This window comes from Megascapheus bottae, chromosome 26 (genome assembly GCF_031878675.1).
Source record: "Megascapheus bottae isolate mThoBot1 chromosome 26, mThoBot2.hap1, whole genome shotgun sequence".
Taxonomy (NCBI): Eukaryota; Metazoa; Chordata; class Mammalia; order Rodentia; family Geomyidae; genus Megascapheus; species Megascapheus bottae.
In genome coordinates, this window is record NC_143534.1 from 2,548,604 (window position 1) to 2,569,182 (window position 20,579).

The 20,579-nt window shown below is 45.3% G+C and overlaps 1 protein-coding gene across 1 annotated transcript in view; it reads left to right on the top strand.

The window, feature by feature from the left end:
• The window catches only part of Ryr2 (ryanodine receptor 2), a 232,881-nt gene that overhangs the window by 210,488 nt on the left and 1,814 nt on the right, over positions 1-20,579 (top strand). The window contains exons 91-103 of the mRNA XM_090318697.1: positions 587-734; positions 2,863-2,949; positions 3,924-4,145; positions 5,500-5,630; positions 7,090-7,132; positions 7,940-8,073; positions 8,916-8,976; positions 10,167-10,313; positions 12,026-12,160; positions 17,269-17,425; positions 18,335-18,399; positions 18,741-18,841; positions 20,115-20,166. Coding sequence (XP_090174823.1) covers positions 587-734; positions 2,863-2,949; positions 3,924-4,145; positions 5,500-5,630; positions 7,090-7,132; positions 7,940-8,073; positions 8,916-8,976; positions 10,167-10,313; positions 12,026-12,160; positions 17,269-17,425; positions 18,335-18,399; positions 18,741-18,841; positions 20,115-20,166 — 1,483 coding nt within the window. The remainder of the gene's footprint in view (positions 1-586; positions 735-2,862; positions 2,950-3,923; positions 4,146-5,499; positions 5,631-7,089; positions 7,133-7,939; positions 8,074-8,915; positions 8,977-10,166; positions 10,314-12,025; positions 12,161-17,268; positions 17,426-18,334; positions 18,400-18,740; positions 18,842-20,114; positions 20,167-20,579) is intronic.

The window sequence follows — 20,579 nt, forward strand, 5'->3', positions numbered from 1 at the left end:
ATATGCCTGGGCTCCCAGCCTTTGGGAGACAGGCAGGGAAATCATGAACACAAAGCCAGCCTGGGTGCTGTCGGAGGCCCTGCTTGAAAACCCAGCCAGCCAGATTCCTGCACTTCCGACTTGGTGCGTCAGCATAGTGGCCTCTTGATCTACTTTATATGTGAAGAAACACAAGAGCACAGGCCTCCAATTGTATGTTTTATTTATGTATTTGTTTTTATTTTCAATCTTGGTAGACAACAGAATGACCATAGAAAGACCATGAAAAATTCTAATTTAAATATGAGTCAGTAAAATGCCAAGTGTCTTCATTGCTGTTGCTTTTTAAATCAAATACTTTGATTGCCCAATGTGCTACATCTGGCTAGAAATGTTCTTTAAGCTTAAATATGTCCTGTAGATTTGAACCTCCTAGAATTACCTTTCCATGAAGCGTGGTGGTAAATCCTACCACCGATTCCAAAATTATTCAATGAGAGAGAAAAATGAGTCCTCAAAAACTACAGCCCCTGAAATACTCGTTCACGACAATCATTTGAGCCAGGAATTGCTTCATCCTTTCATTTTCATTCCCTTGTTTCCACAGGGGGGAAGATGGAGAGAAGGAAGAAAAAGCCAAGGAGGACAAGGGTAAGCAGAAGCTGCGACAGCTACACACGCACAGATATGGGGAGCCAGAGGTCCCAGAGTCGGCGTTCTGGAAGAAGATCATCGCGTACCAACAGAAGCTGCTCGTAAGTCACTTTCTAAATGTGTGTGGCTCCCCATGAGCTGTGAGAGCAGAGTAGCTCAGGCTCAGGAAGTGACAGCTAACTTCCTCCTGGCGTGGATGATGTGGGGGCTGTAGATACGAGCACGGCTGGATATCTGCATGTGTAGATACCAGCGGGTGACATGCATGGACTCTCAGTCCACCATCTGAGACAGCGCCCTGTGCCCAGACAGCCCGGCACGCCCTCCTGCAGGCTTGAAGGTGGCACCTGGAGGCCTTTCATGCCAAACCCGCTGCGAAGGTCACCCATACTTGTCTTTCTGTGTCTTTCAGGGGAAAAATGATGAGAGAGGCAAATCCGAACGTGTTCAGTACGGATGCAGTTGGGAAACTATTTTCTGTCTGCCATTGGTTGTTGGGTTCATAGATGCAGAGCCAGTAAATAAACTGGCTTGTGGCACATGCTGCATGGATGGTTGAGAGGCTGATGGGCTTGGCAGCACTCTGCAACAGTCCCAGCCAGGGTTCTGAAGAATATGTCTCACTGCAGCAATAGAAATGAAAGGAGTTGAGGTTTTCTGTCCTGGCTGCATAGCTCCTCTATCGTCCTGCCTGGACTTGCAGTTAGCTGATGGTTTCTGCAAACCAGTTGCATGCACAAGACTAGTCATGGCTAGGACAGGCGAACCCGGGTCCCCTGTCTTTCAGACCTTTACGCACAGCCGTCTCGGGGACCCAGGCTGGCTAACTCAAGTCCCTGTCATCTAATCCCTATTTAGAAGAACTGGTATGCTTGGCCCAGATGGGTGTGGAGGCCAGCCTCGATCTAACTAGAGATGACAATAAAGCCCAATGAAGTAAAATAAAATGGTCTCATTAGACAGAGGCCACACGTGCAAAGGCATTATTATTCTTATACAACTTTATGACATTAAATCCCTGGCATATCTACTTAGGTTCCTTACTTACACCACCAACTTACTATTGCAACAAATACTTGTTTTCCCCAAGGCCTATTTCCTGCCATCCACGCCTTCTCTGTGACTTTATTGTGCTGTCCAGTTCAATAAATTGTATCAACCATTTACTTAGTTGCCCTGCCTCCTAAGCCCAGATGTTATTAGCTTCGAGTGCTTTCTCAAATATAATCCAGCAATAACTCTTCACTCTACATTGTATCCAGAGTCTGCCTGGTTCTTTCCATTTCCACAGCTGCCACTCAGGCTGAGCCACCACCCACAGCCCCTATTCTCATCCATCTCCCTTGTCCCTTACCCTCTACTCTTCCATACTGTGGCTGGAGGAATCTGCAGAGATCCTAATCTGATTGCATGGAACTTTCTCCCAATCCTCCAATAGCATCTCGCCCATCTACAAAAGACCAAGTAGAACACAGGAGTATTATAGTACCCAGGACCTCGTGCATGTGCTGCTGAAGACAATAGGAAGAGTAAGAAGTGTGCTCCTCAGAGCACACTTACAGGCGGCTTCTGTGGTTCTTCGTATGTGATGAGATGGCTCTGGAAGGATTAAGTCATTTATCCACATTCAGTTCTAGGAGCGGAGGAGGAGGAGGAGGAGGAGGAGGAGGAGGAGGAGGAGGAGAAGGAGGAGGAGGAGGAGGAGGAGGAGGAGGAGGAGGCCGGCGTCTTGTTTGAGCAGAGTGGCCCAACAAGTCATAAATGGATTCAGAGGTCATGAACTAGGGAACTATGAAAAACATCACAGAATCATCAGAAGTCTTGGCCACTGTCCCCCAGCTCACATGCCGACCCCTGTTACCTCTCCTTGGGGTTCATGAACCCTATGAGAAGGCTCCCACTGAGAAGTTGGGGCTCTGTCCCCCAGCCCCCACCCCTGACACCTCCTTCAGCGTGGGCTTCATCTCCTCCACCGCTGGCCTCCGGTCACCTCCCCGTCCACCCAGGGGACCACACATTGCCTCACCTCTCAACCCAGAGCACTTAGAGTTTCCTGGCATTATGTCTTTTATTTTCAGTGTGTTTCTTGATTCTTTGTCTCCATGGTATCAGAAGTTTCATCGCGGTGTGAAGTTGCCTGAAAGAAGGGGTTGGATGCTTCATTCACTCCTGTGCATGTTTCAGGTCTCCTGACCCTGACTTTCTCATTACTTTTCTTTTTACGTTTAGAACTATTTCGCTCGCAACTTTTACAACATGAGAATGTTGGCCTTATTTGTCGCATTCGCAATCAATTTCATCTTGCTGTTTTATAAGGTACGTACACGCCGAGTATGGTCGCCAGCCTGCAGCCGCAGGATGCAGTGAATGTGTAGATTTCCCCAGTCTGCTAGTGGGCACATCAGAGCCTATTCTAAGACACAGTTCACCAAAAGGGCACAGCGGGCGTCCAGGCTCGTGGTTGGGAGCCAGGAAGGCAGGAGAGGTTTGCACTGAATTGTGAGTCACCAGGACCTCAGCTCCCTTGGCAAAGAGGCCACCGCCATTTCCTCATCCTACTTCGTTGACTCTCTTAGCCTATCAGGATATGGCTTAAACTGCTTCACCCTATTGTGAAGAAAGTCATCTACGTTTTTCTGCGGGTGCAAGCAACCACTTCTGGGTGGGACTAGCGCTTGAAGGGTGCAAGGGGATGGCCAAGGGGAGCAGCTAGATGTTGAAGAGGGAAGTGGGGGTGGGGGTGCAGACAGCACATTTGATGCATGTCCTGTGATACTGAGAAGATGGAGGAGGGGAGGGGTGGAAGGGGTGGGGAGAACAATGGAAGGGCTGACATCAGTCAGGGCGCACTGTACATATAAACTGATTCGTTGAATATATTATCTATAGTTACATTATATAAAGTATATGTGTTAAGCTGCCCGGCGCCAGTGGCTCGCACTTATAACCTAATCCCAGCTACTCAGGAGGCTGAGATAAGAGGATCACAGTTCACAGAAAAGCCTGTGAGAGTCTCACCTCCAGTTTGATCAGCAAAAGAGCGGAAAGTGGAGGGATGGCTCAGGTGGTAGATTTGCCAGGCTTGAGATTTGCCAAAGCTCTGGAGACAGCACCTCGACCCTGAGTTCCAACCCCAGTGCCCCTAAAAAGCCCATGTCTTCCTCGCTCTGGGTATTTGAAACGGACTCCCTTCCGCCTTGGATCTGGGGTGTCTTGGTGACAAACTGGTCTTGCCTCCAGGCGCCTGCGCAGGAGGCAGCGCTGACTGTGCTTTCATGGGTTTGAATCAGGTCTCCACTTCTTCTGCGGTTGAAGGAAAGGAGCTGCCCGTCCGGAGCCCCAGTGAACACACCCACGCGGCCCTGAGCCTGGACGGCAGCCCGCCGCGTGCCATCACCGTCCACTACGTCCTGGAGGAGAGCAGCGGGTACATGGAGCCCGCGCTGCGCTTCCTGGCCATCCTCCACACCGTCATCTCCTTCTTCTGCATCATCGGGTACTACTGCTTGAAGGTGCGAGGCACGGTGCCAGCCCGCCTGCCTGGACGTGCACGCACGTGTGTGCGTGTGTGTGTGTGTGCGTGTGCGTGTGGTGCAGATGGGAGCCCAGGTTTGGCATGGAAATATGACGGTCGTAGGCAGACACAACAGGCTCAGCCAGGCATCTCAGACTGTAGTTAGGACAGCCTGCAGGACTGTCCTGTTCTGTCGCCTCGGGAGTCCAGCCCTGCTGTGTCTGAGCAGTCTTTGGCTGCAGGAGGTCCTAGGAAAGGGACAGCGTGGATGATTTTAGCAGTCGCTTGGCCCCACGGACACGGGCTCCCCACCCAGCCTCTCCCAGACATGCTGCAGTCGGGTAGGACTTAGAGATGCGTCAGTCAGTGAGTCGCTTGCTGTTCCATCCTTAGGTACATCTCTCCCACCCTCCTGGGCAGGCTTGCTTCCCTGTCTCTGCCATTTCACCCTGCAGCTGTCCCTGGGGGACGATCTTGAACTGAGCGCCATTTTCCATTTGCCTTTCTCAGGAAGACATTTGGCTACTGCCATGGCTGGATTTCCATTTCCTTGGTCTGTGGTTGTGAATGTTCCTGCAGACTTTTAAAACCAGGTTCCACGGTTTGTTTTCAGAAGGCCAGAGTATGATAGAATGTTTCCTCAGGGACCTTTCCCCTGGGGACTTTTCCCTCCTTTGTGACCCTTGTCTTCCATGGGTAAATATTCTCAGAGGCCTCTTGAGTATCTGCATCTCTTCTGTCTGCATCTCTGTAAAATCTCAAAAAAAAATCAGTAAATTCCAGAGACATCTTGCAAACTGACAGAGATAGTTTTTTTCTTTTTGCTTTGGCGATGTGGAAATTAAAATTTATCTCCAGATAGCCTATGAGCATGCTGGGCATGGGATTACTAAAGATATTTCTTAAAACTCTGCAGTTTTTAGTAACATATGTGTTGGAATAAAGATTGGTAGGTTTATTTTTCTACATCCATACACAGATACACACACACACACACACACACACACACACACACGTATGATTTTTTTTCACATTCTTTCTTTTCTGTTTAGCATTTAGAATTTTGTTATCAGTACAATTATGTATGAAGCATGTACTTATATCTATTATATCTTCTGCTTTTATCTAGCCTTCTAGATGTTTGGTTTTCCTATCTGAATATAGCCAGTTCATTTTACTTTCTGGAATACGAATACATAGGAAATGTGTGTGTGTATGTACATACCTCTCTCTCTTTCTCTCTCTCCCTCCCTCCCTCCCCGCCCCTCTCTTCAGGCTGACCCTCCGTAGGAGACACCTGTATATCTGAACTAACTGTAGCATGTTTGTTTATGTTTACTTTTCATCTGAAGGTCCCACTGGTGATTTTCAAGCGAGAGAAGGAAGTAGCCCGGAAACTGGAATTCGACGGGCTCTATATCACACAGCAGCCGTCAGAGGACGACATCAAGGGCCAGTGGGACAGGCTGGTCATCAACACGCAGTGAGTCTGCGCTCGTGGATGCTAGCTAGCTTGACTTTTCCTGCAGCCCTGCCCAGCGTCTAGCACAAGTCATCAGTTCAGTTATGAGAATCAAAAGGCCAAGCACCATTGCCTCCTATTGGATGCCTGCCATTTTTGCCCTCATAGTCTGCGTCCCTGAATCTGAAAGGTCTTCGAGGCCTCACATCATCCATCACTAGTGCTCAGAGGAGCGGACAGCAAAGGGCGGAGAGCTGGCACTGCCCGGTTATCTAACCCAAGTGCAGAGAAAGCACAATTTACTCACTAAGGAAAGGGTGGTAGCGTTAAAGGCAGACATGCTGAATTTCACACTCTTCAATGTTATCTGGGTTAGAAATTTTCAGATGTAGCACAGCCTTCAGGAAGCCAATGTCAGGGCTATGTGATGATGTAAAACAGAATGCAGAGGAACAAATGGTTTTCTATCCAGCAATTCTTTATCTTTGGGAGGTCAAGAATCAAACAGCTCCCTGCTGTGGCAAGTATAAGTCTGTCACAGCCTGTAATTTTCATCTTTAACAGGTATTGGTAATCCGGGCTGGGAATGTGGCCTACTGGTAGAGTGCTTATTTAGCATTCGTGAAGCCCTGGGTTCGATCCCTCTGTACCACATACATAGAAAAAGCTGGAAGTGGTGCTGTGGTTAAAGTGGTAGAGCCCTAGCCTTGAGAAAGCTCAAGGACAGTGCTAGGCCCTGAGTTCAAGCCCCAGGACTGGCAGGAAAACAAAAGTATTGGTAATCAGATATTTTTCAGTAGTTTATACTACTCAGGAGTCAAACACCTTCTTGTGGCTGTGATTAGTTTTGCTTATTTTGAAAGCTACCATTTATGGTAGGTTCTGAGCTTTTCCTGTGGGCTTGATTTACTTATGCATTATTCATGTGTGTTTTAAAGGCTGAGTGTTTTCATTATGCTAATCTACCTGTGAATATAAACAAGAAATCTAGTTGGTTCCTTTCAATAAACTGTTTTACAAAAGATGCCAGGGTAGTAGATTAGCAGTAGGCTTCAAGTTTCTTTGAGAACTTGAAGAAAAAAAAAAGGACTGATTTCTAGATATTTTTAAAGGCAATTGACAAATATGTATCTTAGTGTATGTTATAATCAAAAGGTAAATATAACATACGATTATTCATAAATGTTATTCTCCATTAAAGCATCAGCCCTAAGCTTTTTATGTGATTTATGTATATATTTATATAGATAAAGCAATTGAATTTAAATTTTAATTGAGTTTAACATTTAATTTACATTAAAAATTGATACAAATTTAAATTAAATTCAAAATGTTATATAGTTGTGATATAGGAAGCTTTTACAGTGAGATGGTAACTTAAATCCTTGTGCCTTTTTATGTTCATATATCATTTAAATTATTTTAACTAATATATTATCTATTATTTGTACTGTTTTACTTCTGTTTTTGTCTCTTATAGGTCATTTCCCAACAACTACTGGGATAAATTTGTTAAAAGAAAGGTAATACCTCTTAGAAGGGATATATACTGTCTCTTTTTTTCTTAAAGCACAATTCAGACTTGAATTTGATGTGCCGTACTTGTAGCTTGAGCCACTGGGCGTGCTTTGTCTGCCTGTCGATGGATCTCAAAGCACCAGTGAAATTGAAGGAATATTATAAGCACAGCACATAAGAAATTCATACTTCAGAGCTGCAGGGTCAACACACGTGGCGACTTCAGAGCTGCAGGGTCAACACACGTGGCACCAACCACCCATGTTGACGCAGCCAGGCCCTCTATGCCCAGTAGTAATAATAAAAAAGAAAGTGATAAAAATCATTGAGAATTGGTTCTGGAATCATCAAGGTGATTGAAGTTGATGGAAGGCGATTTTCATTTCCTTTGTATAGCTTTAACAACTTGTTTTTTTTTTTATATAAAAATACAGTTTTGTGCTGGTGCCAGCTGCCGAGGGGTGGGAGGAAGGCTGCTCAGCCAGGCCCCTGGCACCTGCCAAGTTCTGACTCAAGGGGTCAGAAAGCACTTCTGCCTGGCCTGTCACTCAGGAGCCTCTCCTGGATGTAATAGTGTCCATAATGGAGCGGGAGCCCTGTGGCAGGCCAGGTCTGTGCCGAGGACCACAGGATGAGGAAGGGGCCATGGCCAGATGAGGCTGCCTGACACGCGGCTTGCTAACTCTGGCAACCTTGGCTGTGTCCTGACAAGGTTTCCAAGAAGGTTTATCTGAAGAGTGGGTCATCCACCATACGCACACATGAGAGGGTTCATGGCTCAGGCCAATGCGATGCTTTTGCCCTGGCCACAGGTTATGGATAAGTACGGGGAGTTCTACGGCCGGGACAGAATCAGCGAGTTACTAGGCATGGACAAGGCAGCGCTGGACTTCAGCGACGCCAGGGAAAAGAAGAAGCCGAAGAAAGACAGCTCCTTATCAGCAGTGTGAGTGTGGGAAGCGGGGCGGCGGATGAGGGGCTGACGGGAGAACACGTGCTTCGAGGGCCTGTGTCCCTCCTGAGTGTGGCAGGACCAGACAGACAGGGAGACCAGGCAGGATGCCCACCTTCCCCTCTGGGCATTGAGAGCTATGGAAGTGTAGGATTTCCCCTTTTCCCCCTTTTCTCTTTCTTTGCCGCTGTGCGGCACTGGCTACTTGGCAAGTTCACTTCATAATGAAATATACTTGGTAATATTTTTGTGGAATAAGATTGTAACTAGAAGGGTGTCAACCAGTGAATTTCTCTAAGGTCAGATTCATCTTTCTTCTCTCTCACATGCACTGATAGTCATGGTTTTAATGTAATACATACATATATATATATGAGAGTCAGTTGATCAAAAATATTATATACATTATAGTATTATGTACATTATATGCTATATATTACTATGTATTACATTATTATATATCATGTTATAAATATTTTGCAATATGTAACATAATATACCCATTATGTGTAAAATGTATATTAGCATATATTTCGTAGTATTGGGCTCTAGTCCCAGCTTTTCTGTAGTATCATGCCAGCCAGTTAGGGAATGTGGTGATTGCATTGGCAAGCTGTGTATATTTCTGTAGAGAGGTATAGTCTCTTGTTGCAGAGGATTGGCCATGTCCTCAGAGTTGCTCTCTTGCTCTCCCATGGAACCAGGTACAGGTTTCAAATCCCACACGTGGGATACAAATGTGGACAGGCTCCCACAGGCCTTGGAGGGTTTGTTTGCTTAAATTGCATTTTCTTCTTCTCCCTCTCTTTCTCTCTTTTTCCCCTTTGTTCTTCCAGGCTGAACTCCATTGATGTAAAGTATCAGATGTGGAAACTCGGAGTTGTTTTCACCGACAATGTAAGCCAGAAAGCTCACTCCTACGTCACTAAGTCTGGGGAATTCTTGCAGATAAGAGGAAATGATTCAAATGCCCATGTATTTAATACAGACCATATCTGTCAGAGACCCAGGCACAAATGATCCATGTATTGCAATCTATTTCTTTTCTTTTCTTCCTTTCTTTCTCTCTTCTCTTTCCTTTTATTTCGTGTGTGAGTGAGCACGGCATGCACGCCAGCCCAATTCTTGAACTCAGGGCCTCACATTCTTGCTTGGCTTTGCCACTCCAAGTTGGCACTCTTACCATTTGAGCGGAACTTCTACATCAAGCTTCTTTAGTTAACTGAAAGGTAGAGTCTCATGGACTTGTCTGCCCAGGCTGGCTTCACACCAAGCTCCTCAGATCCTGAGTAGGTTGGATTAGAACTGTGAGCTGCTAGCACCGGGCTTCAGATATCTTTTTAAGGAGCTTTTTTAAGTCTGTGAGCTGCCTATAGTTTTATTGTGGGTTCTGTTTGGCCAGCCCCTTTTCCACACATTATTGTACGCCACTCCTCAACAATATAGTTCTTTCTGAAAAGCATTTAGGGTTGTGAGATGGGATATAGGCTATTCTGTTGCATTTTGTATAAGCAAAAGAGAATAACGTTTATTATATAAATAGAATCCAAGGCTGGCAAAGATAGGAGGGAGGTCGAAGGCAGGAATTGGAAGGTGAAAGAAAAGGTAGTGCCCAAGCTTGAGATTTAAACTTGGATAACAAGGATAGAAAAACTCCTCTGTCAACTCTTGTAATTGGCAGATCTCTCCACCAGGGTCAGCCTTACACCCCACTCCCTCACCCCAGGTGACAGCTGGTGGTCTCTGGAGGCATTTTTGTGGCCTCAGCTGGGTGCTGTTGGCATGGGGCATTCTGCTAACTGCTCTCAGGCCACAGGGCAGCTTCCACAGGAAAGAATTATCCCGTCTTCAGTATCAGTAGTGCTGAGGCTGTGAAACCCCGCTGGCCCCAAAGCAATTCAATAAAGTTTTCTCCATGCGAGGGTAAACAAGTTCTGCCAAACAGCACTGAGCTTTTCAGAACCGCTTCAGTAAGGAAAAGAGCAAGAGAGAACCTACACAGCTGAAGTCATGGGGTAAGAAATGACAGGAATGAGTGGCAGGCTGGACACAGGGGCTCACCTCCTCTCCCCATTCTCTCTGGACAGTCCTTCCTCTATCTGGCCTGGTACATGACTATGTCTGTCCTTGGGCACTACAACAACTTTTTTTTTGCTGCCCATCTTCTCGACATCGCTATGGGATTCAAGACACTGAGAACCATTCTGTCTTCCGTGACTCACAACGGCAAGCAGGTAGGTTGAGCCTTTTCTTTCCTTGTGCAGACTCTAAAAGCCACAAAGACAACCAATCCCAGCCAGACAATGCAGAGTTGCAGTGTCTTGGGAAGGAGAATTTGAATCCTTAGTCCTTTAAGCCCTAGGGATTCATTTTGGAGCCTTGAGACCTGAGATCTAGTCGACTTGACCAGTTAGTTGAGTCACCTTGACTAGGCATATTAAAATGGCCAGATCTCAATTCTTTTATTTCTTTAAAGTAACCAAAGACTGTGTGCCAGGGGTTCACACTTATAATCCTAGCTACTCAGGAGGCTGAGATCTGAGGATCCAAGTTTGAAGCCAGCCCAGCCAGAAATATTTCATGACACTCTTATCTCCATTTAGGTAGCAGAAAGCTGGAAGTGGAGGTGTGGTACGAGTAGCAGAGTGCCATGCCTGGGCAAAAATTGCTTAAGGTTCAGCAGCCAAGCCCCGCATTGAGGTCCCAGTACTAGCACATACACACCAGAGTAACAAATGCCATTTTAATATGCCTAGTTAAAGTGATTTTCTAAATGTATATATATCATTGTGTGGGTAAGGTATAGAGGGGTTACAGTTACATTTGTCAGGTAGTGGGTGAATTATTTCTCAAACATTGATACCCCTTCTCATGTTTTTGTCCCCCTTTCTCTCCCTCCTCCCAATCATCTTGTTTTCCCCCTTCCCTTCCCTATTTCAAATAAACGTATATACAATATATCAGGAAACAAAGTCAGATATAGTAAGCACATGAGATTAACCATAAGGAGAAAAAAAAGAGAAAAGAAATATCAGTACATTAAGAACAGCAATCACAAAGCTAAACCTCTTGTTTCCATATCCTAGAGTTCATTTTGTTTAGTCTCATCCTATGTGATCATATGCTGTTTTCACTAACTTGATTAAAAAAGGTCAGCTTTACAGTAAAATAAATGTTTAAGAGGTCTTGTTTTCAAAAACAGGTAGTCAGATGGATCATTGTTAGCGCTCAATAAAATGCATAGTTTAGAATTGAATATTATGTATAACTAAAGATCTTTCCCATTATGATGTTTAGTTGAACCTTGATAAACCTAGCCTTCGAAATAGCATTAGTCTTAACTGTGTTATTTTCCTACTGGAATGGTTATTTTGTTATTCAATGCAAAACTTGTCAGTGTTGTATTTAAAAATAATTTATATCATGCATTATTACTTGCTGTGTCCCCAGGCTTCAGAAAAGATGAAAAGAATTTACCATCCTTGTTACTAGCCTAGCAGAAACTGAGATGGATTCTTATTAGGAATATACATTATTTACAGAAAATACTTTACTTAGAAAAGGAAAGCGTTCTCTATGTAGTCTCTCATCTCAGATTGAGAAGTGAACAGTGGTGATAGAAAAATTAGCTGCCTAATATTACCAATTGGGCTTGGAGGTGAAATGAAATGATAATTTATTGATGCGCTAGCAGCTCTGCCATGCATTTCTTAGCCAGTTAAGTGGTAAAATTTTACATGAAATGAGTGCAATGACCACATGATAAAATGAAGAAAATACGAAAAGAAATTCCTCCGTGCACCCCCCCCAAAGAACAGAAGAAAAATAATGAAGATTTGGGTCCCATTTTCTTGCAGTCAGTAGGTGTGAAGTCTCCTCTGGTGACAGATATGCCTGCTCACTTCCTGTAGCTCTAAACAATGTCCCCCGTTACACTGCCTTCCAGCTGGTATTGACTGTTGGCTTATTAGCTGTCGTCGTATATCTCTACACTGTGGTGGCATTCAATTTTTTCCGGAAATTCTACAATAAAAGTGAAGATGGAGACACACCAGATATGAAATGCGATGATATGCTAACGGTAAGTTTATTACCTCTGCTCTTACAAAGGGAACAATTATCCTGTGTCTTCAACAAAAACACTTTTCCTCTCCACACGGGGAGAATAGAAAATATTGGGCACAACAAAATGTCAATATCTCTTTTTTCATATATTTTTATTGTAATTAATAGAAGGGTCACATGATATTTGCCAGATAGAAGGTGCATTAATTCCCATACATTGATACCCTTTCACATGTCTTGGTCCCCATTTCCCTCCCCCCACCCCTACCCCTCATCTTGTTTTCCCCCCTTCCCTATCCTATTTCAAATAACCAAATACAAATATATCCGATATATCAGGTAACAAAGTGAGATACTGTAACAATATGAGATAACCAAGGGACAGCAAAAGAGGTGAGAGATAACATAGTACATTAAGGACAACAATCATTCATTATATGGCTTTTGTTTCTATATCCTGGAGGTTCTTTCATTTAGCGTCATTCTATATGGTCTTATGTATCTAGATTTTGTTCTATTGCAAATCTCTGCTAGTAGAGCCCAAGGTTTCTACTGGTTATGACAAATGAGGGAAACCATTGAGCCTATGTTCCTTTGAGTCTGGCTTACTTCACTTAATATGATTTTTTCTAAGTCTTTCCATTTCCTAACAAATGGGGCGATGTCATTCTTTCTGACAGCAGCATAGAATTCCATTGTGTACAAATTCCACATCTTGTTGATCCACTCATCAACTGAGGGACATCTAGGTTGGTTCCATATCTTTGCTATGGTAAATAGTGCTGCAATGAACGTTGTTGTGCTGGTGGATTTAGTATGTCTTTGCTTCTGGACGATTGGGTAAATGCCAAGTAGTGGAATTGCTGGGTCACAGGGGAGCTCTATGTTTAGTCTTTTGAAGAACTGCCACACTGCTTTCCATAGTGGTTGAAGGAGTTTGCACTCCTACCAACAGTGTAGTAGTGATCCCTCCTGGCCACATCCCCTCCAGCATCTGTTGTTATTAGTTTTCTTGATCCTGGCCATTCTAACTGGAGTGAGGTGGAATCTTAGAGTTGTTTTGATTTGCATTTCTTTTATGACCAGAGATGTTAAGCATTTCTTCATGTGTGTATAGGCCATTTTTGTTTCTTCTACAGAGAAGACTCTCTTTAAGTCTTTGGCCCATCTTTTAATGGGATGGTTGTTACTTTGGAGGTTAGTTTTGGAGTGATTGAATTTTTTGAGCTGTTGATATAGTTTAGATATGAGGCCTTTGTCCGTTGTATGGTTGGTGAAGATCTTCTCTCACTCTGTAGGCTTCCTAATTAATTTACTAGCTATGTCCTTTGCCATACAAAAGCTCTAGCAAAAACACTTCTTAGCAGAAAGAACAGCACAGGAGGAATTTCAATACCAAACTTTAGACTCTATTACAGAGCTATAATTATCAAAACAGCTTGGTACTGGCACAAGAACAGGCCTGAAGACCAATGGAATAGAACTGAGGACCCAGATATTAAACCACAGACCTGTGGCTACCTAATCTTTGACAAGGGAGCCAAAAAAATAGAATGGAAGAAAGACAGCCTCTTCAACAAGTTGTGCTGGCAGAACTGGTTAAGCACCTGCAGAAAATTAAAGTTGGATCCTTCTTTGTCACCCTGTACTAGAATGAACTCCAAATGGATCAAAGACCTCGAGGTAAAAGCTGACACACTGAAAACTTTACAGGAAGGAATAGGAGATACACTAGGCCTCCTTGGCACAGGTCGAAACTTTCTTAATAAGGACCAAGAATCACAACAAATCAGAGAAAGGCTGGATAAGTGGGACTGCATTAAACTGCAGAGCTTTTGTATGGCAAAGGACATAGCTAGTAAATTAATTACCTCTTGAAATGTATCGGCAAGCCCAGATATAATGATGTAGTTTTAATACCAGCACTCAGTATATAGAGGTAGAAAGATCAAAAATTCTTATTTGTCTTAACAACTTTAAAGTTACTAAAATCCAAGTATATATTCATTAGTAGAACTACTGCTTGCTTTTACAGTGGGTATCCTAAATTAAGGTTGGAAAAGGGGAAGTTAGATAGAACTATGCCAGCTGGAAAGAGCTGACTCTTCCACAAACTTGTCACAGCATAAGAAACCCATGTACTCAGAGAAGAGGATGAAAGTCAGCGAGGTCGGTATAATGCTATGATTCTTTCTCCAAATAAACAAGTAGCATAGGGATTGGTGTGGGTGTCTCATGCCTGTAATCTTAGCCATTCGGTAGGCAGAGATCTGAGTGAGGATGGTGGTTTGAAGTCAGCCCGGGAGGGAGTCCATGAGACTCTGACCTCCTATTAGCCACAAAAATACCAGAAGTAAGAGTTGTGGCTCTAGTGGCAGAGTGCTAACCTTGAGCAAAAAAAAAAAGAAAAAAAATACTGAGAGATTTTTGTCTGGGTCCTAAGTTCAGTTGTTAGTACCAAGAAAAATATAAACAGAAATAAATCTATAAAAGAATTATAAAAGGGAATTACAAGTATTGTAAAGACTTATAAAAAGGACAATTTTGTACTATAGAATGGCAAGTCCATGAAACAATAGAGTCTTGAAACAGGTATAAAATGGTCATGGAAATATAGTCAAGGTAGCTTTTGTTTCAGAGAGAGAGAGAGAGAGAGAGAGAGAGAGAGAGAGAGAGAGAGAGAGAGAGAGAGAGGAGAGAGAGAGGAGAGAGAGAGAGGAGAGAGGAGAGAGAGAGAGAGAGAGAGAGAGAGAGAGAGGAGAGAGAGAGAGGAGAGAGAGAGAGAGGAGAGAGGAGAGAGAGAGAGAGAGAGAGAGAGAGAGAGAGAGAGAGAGAGAGAGAGAGAGGGAGACAGAGAGAGAAGGGGGGAGGGAGGAGAAAGCACTACCTTTAGATTCCAGTTTTGTTATTTCACTCAATAACAGAACATATTGGAATCCTTTTAGTAATAAAATTTTTAAATGAAAGTCCTTCTATGAACAATATAAACCCTAGTGCAAAAAGACAAAAACAAAAGCAAAAAAATTCAGGATCCATGACCATGAAATAATGATTTTTTTTAAAAAAAAATAACTAAATGAAACCTTAAAGACAAATGATAGGTTCAGCATGACAACAAAAGAGCCAAGTGTTTGAAAATGAGTTCTGTCTCTATGCTGGGAAAAATGTGCAAATTACTTTCTAGTGGGAAAAGCAAAATCGAAACAGTATTATGGTAGGATTATAGGAAGTAGCCCAGGGAAGCTGTTTTTGTTTTTGTTTTGTTTGGCGGTTATTGGGAGGAGAGAGTCGCACAGGCTTTCCCACCCAAGCTGGCTTTGACCTGAGACCTAAGGCTCTCAGTCTCGTGTGCATGCCTGGTGGCTCACAGCTGTAACTCTGCCTACTCACATGGCATGCCTGGGCACACACACGAGTTAGCTTCTCAACCCAGAGCTGGGCTGAGTGGCTGGTAAGGAATGCCACCTACAACTTTCATGGCTGACAGCAGGTGGCACTGCAGAGTTACAGGTTGCAAGATTCGCATGTGAATTTCTTCCCAGTGCTTTGCGCTGAGAATCTCATTAAACCATTGCTGCCCTGAAAGACTTTGAATCTCCTCTCCAAGAATGCAGGTGGTCAGAGTGAATAAAGGATGGAAACTAGATAGCCAGGGAGAAGGACAGGACGTATCCACAGGAAGTCCATCCCCACTGGGTGTGGAGTCTCCAGGGCAGCTCAGTAAGCTTCCCCCTCCCCACACACCCCTAAAGAAGAGGCCTTCCTCTTTTGAGGCTTAATTAAGTCTTGGAGAGGGCTAGAGAGCTAGGACCAGAAATGGCTTACCTGACCAGGTGTGGATAGAGGGGCGGGCCTTGGGAGTCTCGCTAAGGGGGTGAATGGAGCTGAGTTCTTGGGGCTAAGGTAGAGAATTGGGGCCTATCTTGCCTAAAAACAAAATGTACCACTTACACTCAAACCAGCCTGGCTCGATTCCCAAGGGAACCTTTTTTTTTTTTTTTGATTGTCACTGTGATTTGGGTGCTGCCAGCTTCTTTAGATCTAGATCAAAGAATTCTGAAACTCAGTGACACCACCGTCCCATCAAAAGGGATAACCCAGATGCCAGCATGCCAGCACTGTTCAGGCTGGGAGCCCGGCGCCAGGGGCGCCTTACAGAGTCTTCTTTTCCCTATATTGAGCCAGGGTCCCCGTCACGATCGCAGGCTACTGCCGTGGAGGGGTTTAAGCTCTGAGCAACTGTTTCCTCTTCACCTCTCCTCATTGCAGATATAAAAGTAGAACATTCCAACAATGGGCTGCTTTGGTTTCTGAGAGTCCATCTTTTTACCACGTTTAGTCTTTATTTCCATTACCCTTGGTCAGAATAACTGGACAGCACAATTAAATGAATACAAGTGTGCACTCTCGGAAGACCGTACCTTATTACCACAAGGGCTTGCGTGCCAAGATGCTCATGAAGTATTTTCATCTTCTCCAAGTGCAGCAGAGGGTGCCGAGCTGGGAGCGCAGTGTGGAGCTTTGATGACCACGTGTTTGCCTCACACTGACAAGAACTTGTGATTTTCCAGTCTTTAAAGACTTGTCTCAATTCAGCACGTCCATTTCTGTGGAAATGCGTCTTGATCAGTGTTGCCATCCTATCATTCTCCCCCTTCCATCTTTATACATCTTGCCCACCATTCCTGTCTCCTCTCTTCCTCAGACAAGTCATGGTTCCCTTCCTGGGATTCAATTAATTAACGTGCTGTCGTTCAAAGCGTTATGCCAGGACTGGTAGAGTGCTGCCTAGCATGCACGGAGGCCTGGGTTGGATTCATCACTACCACGTACACACAAAAAGCCAGAAGTGGCGCCGTGGCTCAAATGGTAGAGTGCTAGCCTTGAGCAGAAGAAGCTCAGGGGCAGCGCCCAGGCCCTGAGTTCAAGCCTCAGGACTGGCAAAGTAATAATAATAATAATCCCCTCCAAGGGTTACGCCGTGGGAATGCATTGTATGGACGCTGTTTCACACACACAGCAGAGCCTTGTCTACGTCGTGGGTTTGGGTGGCGCCACAGGGGGAGCGGGCGCCTGTGCGGTGAGGAGGGGCTGTCCCTGAGGAGTGGCTGTGCCCCTTTCCAGTGCTACATGTTCCACATGTACGTGGGGGTTCGTGCTGGCGGGGGCATCGGTGACGAGATCGAGGACCCCGCAGGCGACGAGTATGAGATCTACAGGATCATCTTCGACATCACCTTCTTCTTCTTTGTCATTGTCATTCTGCTGGCCATCATTCAAGGTAAGCAGGCCCAGGCCTGCCGCGTCCCCCGCGGTTAGGTCTTTATGGAGTGAAAGGGTAAATGGTTTCAGAAGAGAGCAAAGTCAGAAACCATGTGGCAGGAAGTATTTGCTGACACCTCACAGGAAATAAAAGATGTGGAAACAGAACAATTCCATGTAGATTGGAGTTGCCTCCCTGCATAAAATTACATTTTTTATGGCAACCTTGTGGGAAAGTGACTTAATGCGAATTACCTAATATATAGGGTAAATCTTTCCTTTTTTATTTTTCTCTTTTTTTTGTGACAGTACCAGAACTTGAACTCAGAGCCTCATGCTCTTGTTTCTCTTTTTTCCAATCAAGGCTAGTGCTTTCCCACTTGAGCCGCAGCTCCACCTCAGGCTTTTGAGTGGTTATAATTGGAGATAAAGCATGCATAGCCTTTCCTACCTGGGCCGGCTTTAATCACCTCAGTCCTCAGGTTGCAGCCTCCCGAGTAGTTAGGATTACAACTACTAGCCACTAGCGCTTGGCTTTATTTTCAAGTTCTTGCTTGAGGATCTTGTTGGTACAATTGTCTGTACTTTACTCCATGATTCTTCCTCAAGCCAGAAGCAGATAGAGACACACCACCCATGGATACTAAACTGCTAGTTTCTCTTGCTGCTTTCGTGAGTAAGTCATCTTAGTAAGTACACACACACACACACACACACACACACACACACACACACACACACACACACACACTTCTGCTGGGGCAGGGTGGGGAGGGAGAGGAAGAGATATCCGGTCTCGTACTTTACCACGTTTTAAGCATCTACTGCCGAGGTGGTGTGTTTTTCCTCCACAGAATAACCAAGGCACTGTGAGCTGAAGCTCGAGTCTCCGCTGGACGGGGCTTTGACTGTGTCTGTTTCACCCTAGGTTTAATCATCGACGCCTTTGGGGAGCTAAGAGACCAGCAAGAGCAGGTGAAGGAGGACATGGAGGTGAGTCTCCCCTGGGCCCGGCCGAGGAGCGTCCAGCCACCCGGGACCACGGCCAGGGCGCCCCTCCGAGAGGACGTGTGGCCCTGGCTGAGCTGGAGTACCTGCTTCCCCTTGGCCGTGGCAGAGCCGAGCGGGTGCTCCCCCGCCGTGTCCACGTGGAGAGCCTGCACATGTCCAGTGGGGAATGCCACACCTTCGGCCGGGGGGCTGCAGGAGGCGAGGACAGCCGGGCAGCCCGGCTGGGGCTGCGCCCAGCTCTCCCTGGCCAGGCCGAGCGCCCTCTCCCGCGCCCCCTCCCCCCAGCCTCCCTGGCATCCTGCCACTTCTCCTTTCTCTTCCAGACCAAGTGCTTCATCTGCGGCATCGGCAACGACTACTTCGACACAGTGCCGCACGGGTTCGAGACCCACACGTTACAGGAGCACAACCTGGCCAATTACCTGTGAGTGCCCAGCGCAGAGCCCCTGCCCCCCTCCCCACCCCCACCCCCAGTGCTCCTCTCTGCATCTGGAGTAGCTTGGTTTGGAAGTGAGAGATCGTTTTGGAGGAAGTGGAGTGGAAGGTTCCAGAACCTTTTCCGCAGAGCCTCTCACGGTCTCCCAGGTGTGCTCCTGTCTCAGGCAGGGATCCCCAGAGAGCTGTGAACCTTTCCTGTTTGCATTTTCTCATTTTCTCCCTCCTGCCCCACCCAGGACTCAGAAGACTCTTGAAGCACTATTGGAAAACCTAGTCAACAGTTTCATTTTTAAAACAGTTATAGAGAGAAATCTTGCCATTTCCTGGAATAACTCCATTTCTAGTTTGGTAAAACACTAGTCTTATTTTGAACACAAAGTTAGCACCAAATAGACAAAGAATGTAGAACAGCAGTGCCAGGGAAAATGAAATGGGCTCAACAGTCCACTGCACTGGTTGATAAATCGGAGCACTTTTGAAGCTAGTGACCAATTAAAATTTGCAAGTGTTCATTTGATTCTGGCAAAAAAATATATATATATATATTCCTAATCTTTAGCTACCATGCTTCAAAGGTAGAATTGAATATCACATTAGAAAAGACACATCAGAAAGCCGAGCGCCGGTGACTCATACCTGTAATCCCAGGTCCTGATTCAAAGCCAGCCCAAGCAGAAAGCTTTGTGAAGCTGCTCTCTCCAATTAAATAGCAAAAAAAAAGGTGGAGGTGGAGCTGTGACTCAAATGGTAGAACACTAGTTCTAAGGGAAAAAGCTCAGGGACAGTAGTGTCGGGCCCTAAGCTCAATCCTTAATACCACAAGACTGAGAAAGGAAGAGAGAGGAGGAGGAGAGGGAGGAAGGGAGGGAGAGAGGGAGGGAGGGAGAGAGGGAGGGAGGGAGGGAGGGAGGGAGGGAGGGAGAGAGAGAGAGAGAGAGAGAGAGAGAGAGAGAGAGAGAGAGAGAGAGAGAGAGAGAGAGAGAGAGAGAGGGAGAGGGAGAAGGAGGAGGGGGGAGAAGGGAGAGAGGGAGAGGAGACGAGAGGAGGGGAGGGGAGGGGAGGGGAGGGGAGGGGAGGAGAGATGTCACAAGCCACCCCTAACTCTTTGTGCTGCACTATGATTATTTTTCCAAAGCAGGCGTTTGTGGTATGTTCTCTGCACCTACCATAACTGAGTACAGTATATCATATACATAAAAATGTCCTGACTGTTGGTACTAAGGCTTGGTATGATCTATTCCCGTCTCTTATATCCGTAGGTTTTTTCTGATGTATCTCATAAACAAAGATGAAACAGAACACACAGGTCAGGTAAAGTACCCTGTTTCATTCACTGTCCCCAGGGGGAAATGACAGGAAGAGATGCCAAAGCCACTGGAGTGAAGTGGGCCATTACAGCCGAGGGGAATCACTTACAGATGTTAGTTGTGATGTTTTGGCGCAAAATTCCTGTTATCTTGAATGAGGGTGGAAGGCATTGCCTGCTTTCTATCAGTAACATTCAAACTTCGCATTTCACAATAAGCTTTTATTAGCTGCAAATGCTGGGATTGCATTCCCCCCCCATTACAAGAACATTTCGTGTTCCTAATTCTAATGTCCTCAATTGATTAATGAGACAGTTGATGATTTCAAATGAACCTCCACTCACTGTGATCCATTAACAATGACTTAACTATTACAGGTCTAAGGTTTTTAAGTTATTGAGTATTCCCTTTCTATAA